The following is a 3,532-nucleotide window of genomic DNA, read 5'->3' on the forward strand; positions in this document are numbered from 1 at the left end:
TTTAATCGGTAAAGACAGGCCGAATTTATGTGTCAGTGACTCGTTAAGTATTTCATTAAATGTTTTAGTTTGTGCATTTATAGGTTAGCCTACGCACTAGACTTTCTTATTAAAACGCGTTGCTTCGGCAATTTGAACCTTTTCAAGTGTTTAAGAGTTTAGCTCCACCGCTTTGCTGCCAGGCCCCCTCTCTGATTTGAAGTGACGTCACATGAGAAGTTTACATTAACATCCCAGTAGCAGAAAGAGTTAAACACGCAGCCGCATTTCAGTCCAGCCGCAAGACGTGTCGAGCTACGGCTCACTACTAGGAAAACTAACTTTTTATTACATCAATAATGATGTAACTTGAAAGTAACGTGTTACTAGTCGGAGCCAGCGTCGTTGGCGATCTCTGAAAGGAAAGATCTAACGTTATAGCCTGTTATTTTTTCCTGTTTTGCCTCAAAGGGAAAAAAATGGATTTAAAAGTGGCTACTTGGATTGTATGTTTACTCTCCCTCGGTCTTCATGCACTGCTTGTCTCCGGTAAGTTGTTGCATTTAGTTGCATTTGATTTTGTCTTGAAAAGCATGATTTATTAGGACTAGTACCCGATACCACAGAAAGGAATCCTGTCTGCCCGCCTGCTTGCCTCTCTATCAATACATTCACTACGGTCTTACCATATATCAGCTGCTTTTGCCGTGCCTTGCTTTGGTGGTGTTTTGACTGCCACATGCTCAGCTCTTGAAGTGCTGATGTTTTCTGTTATATTATGCCCACGGGACTTTTCTTTCCCGTAGTTTCTAAGGGATAGGGGTTTAGCCTACATACGGTGTGGCAAAGGCAAACTACAACAAATTATAATTGTTGTTATGGTTAAGACGGATAACCAGCTGTTATCAATTATGCTAATCATAGAACCTGGAACCTGGAACTTTCATGGGACTAGTGAGCGAGGTGAATTATCTCACAATTAGAACGTAAGTGTGCAGACGCCCTGAAAGTCAACTTTTAGCAAAATTGTGGAAGAAATAAAAACACAGTTAAAGTAGCCTTTAGTGACTTTAAGTGTGTCCTTCAGGCAAATTGTTCAAAGGAAATGAGCGCAAAATGATGTGACTGAAAATGTATTGCGAGACAGCCCTCCGCTCACCACTCTACCTGGCTTTTGAAGAGGGAAAGTTTTGGTAGCCGTTTTGCCATGCTGCCCATCAGCAGGTGGATGTCAACCGAACCCTGGGAAGTAGTGGCTCCCTGTATAGTAAGCCATGTGTTGGCCATTTCTCTTCCAGCCTTCTCTAAAAGGTTAAGAACTGAACATAACATATTTCTCTCGTATCTCGATCCTTTCATAAATAATATCACAATATGCGGCTGTGTCTGTACATTTGAATGATGTTTGGATTGTGATCCTGGAGGCCTGTTAGTCCAAGTTAATAGCTAGGGGAGGTGAGCTCATTCAAAGACTAGATAGGATAGGATGGGAATAAGGTAGTTGCTAAAATGTTCATAAAAATGAGATGTGTAGCCGTGCAGAGTGACTATCCTACACCAGTGTTCTGATGAGGGCCTGAATGAGCTTTTGCTTACAGACGAGAAATAGATAGAACCTGGTATTACGATGTCTTCACAGAATGGTTATGTGGAGGAAAAGAGCCATTTATGAGGTAACTGTAGACCACACCATCTAATTTCAGAAGGGCAAGTTTTTTGTTTTGCTAAATGTCGTTCAATCCAAATATCTAATTTTAGACAACTTCAGTCTAGCATTAGTGCTGTGGAGTCCCAACACTTCTTGGCTGGGGTAAGGCAGTGTCACTGAACATAAATCAGTGAAAGAAGTGTTCTCTCAATCTCTAGCTCAACTGGCCAGTTATGCAATGATTGTAACACTTTTGGTTCAGAGATCTGTCACGGCCGGCAAGGGAAGGCAATATTTCCAGGCCTATCGGCATGCATCCTTTGATAACAGAATTCCGGCATAAGAATTGCAGGAATTTCCTCCCAGTCCCAGTTGGGTAAGCTTTCTGAAGCCTTTCAAGAACTCCCAGAGGAATGTCAGTCCGTGACTCACACTCTTCCACCTGTGGTCGAAAGTGGAAGTGTTGTAATAAAAACATATCTACAGTAGAGAATTTCTTTTAGGCTTTGCATCTGTAAGAAAGCTAGAAAGTACTGTTTTTTTTGTTGTTCTTTTTTTTGGGGGGGGGGGGGGGGGGTGCTTTGGCTAATGCAGAACAAATTAATCCATTCGGTAATCTAGAGGTAGTTTATGATGGGTCACTAGTGCTTGATTGTGGTGTTCCCAGTTTCATTCTCTGTGCAGTCTCTATGCAAGTTGAAATTTTGAATTTGTCTTTTAATGAATTCTCAAAATATGTCAGTATAATCTGAGTTGTGTAGACAAGCACCGCCCCGCAGCGGACTCGAACTCGCAGCCTTGGGCATGGGAGGCGGGCAGCCTTGGGCATGGGTGGCGGGCAGCCTTGGGCATGGGTGGCGGGCGTGCTAGCAAGGGGGCTAAACCCCACCGTGGCTGCTGATGTATGTTTATAAAACGGCTCATGCTTTTGAGTATATGAGAGGAACTCATGCCCGCTTCTTCCCAAACAGCCCTTTATGACGCCAGCCTGTTCTCCTCGCACCCTGGACGCCCAGTACACCTGGACCGACAGCCACGCTCCCCCAGGCCAAGCAGAGGCCCGGAGCCCCTCATCGCCCCGGAGCCCCTCATCGTCCCGGCCCGAGCTGCTAACGTCCACCTGAGCCCCGAGGAGATCAGGAAGCTGCGCTTCAAACCCACGGTGGGCTCCGTCAACCTCTCCGAGGGCATGGAGGTGAAGTTGAACTGCTCCATCGACGTCAGCGACTCCGTCAAGCAGGACCTGGCCATCCTGTGGATGAAGAATGGCCAGGAGCTGCACGGCAGCATACAGACAGACCTCTTCAGCGGGGGCAGGGTCAGCCTGCTTTCTACATTGAGGTAAGAACTTCATCATCATCATCATCATTGTTTATTCAGGGAGAATTGACTGAGCACAGGGCTCTTTTGCAGCAATGCCCTGATTGAGGCTACATAATACATACAACAATAAATAAACAAACCTTAACAAAACAAAACAGACAAAATAAATAATTAAAACACATTAAACAACTCAGAAATTAAGTATTAAAAAAAAAACTTCAAAGCAGTTCACCCCAGCAGTCCACCCCAGCAGTCCACCACTGCTTTCCCCAGAGTTCCCACGCAGATTAAAAGTCCCAGAAATGTCTAGAACCTTTGTTTGGTCAAGACAATAGGGTCAACAGATGTTCCTGGAAGACTTTATATGTGATTATTCCTGAACGTAGGTGAACCCTGGTGTTTTCACTCATATCGAGGCTTGCCTAAGTGGATGACATAACATTTATAAATACTTTATCTACAGTTGAGTGGTAGACCTTATGGCACCATGACTCGTGGAACTCTTAGTTGTCAGTGACTGGAGTCCCACTTTACCATGGTGTGGTTTTTGTTGAGTATTTCTTTGTCTTGTTTGCCCTCAGC

General features: G+C 44.5%; 1 protein-coding gene across 1 annotated transcript; it reads left to right on the forward strand.

The window, feature by feature from the left end:
- Positions 1-195: 195 nt before the first annotated feature.
- Positions 196-3,010, forward strand: LOC122133436 (tyrosine-protein kinase Mer-like). The gene is made up of 2 exons (XM_042709653.1): positions 196-528; positions 2,599-3,010. The coding sequence occupies exons 1-2, from the start codon at positions 459-461 to the stop codon at positions 2,970-2,972; spliced, it is 444 nt and encodes a 147-aa protein (XP_042565587.1). The 5' UTR covers positions 196-458; the 3' UTR covers positions 2,973-3,010.
- The last annotated feature ends 522 nt before the right edge of the window (positions 3,011-3,532 follow it).

This window comes from Clupea harengus, chromosome 13 (assembly GCF_900700415.2).
Source record: "Clupea harengus chromosome 13, Ch_v2.0.2, whole genome shotgun sequence".
NCBI lineage: Eukaryota > Metazoa > Chordata > Actinopteri > Clupeiformes > Clupeidae > Clupea > Clupea harengus.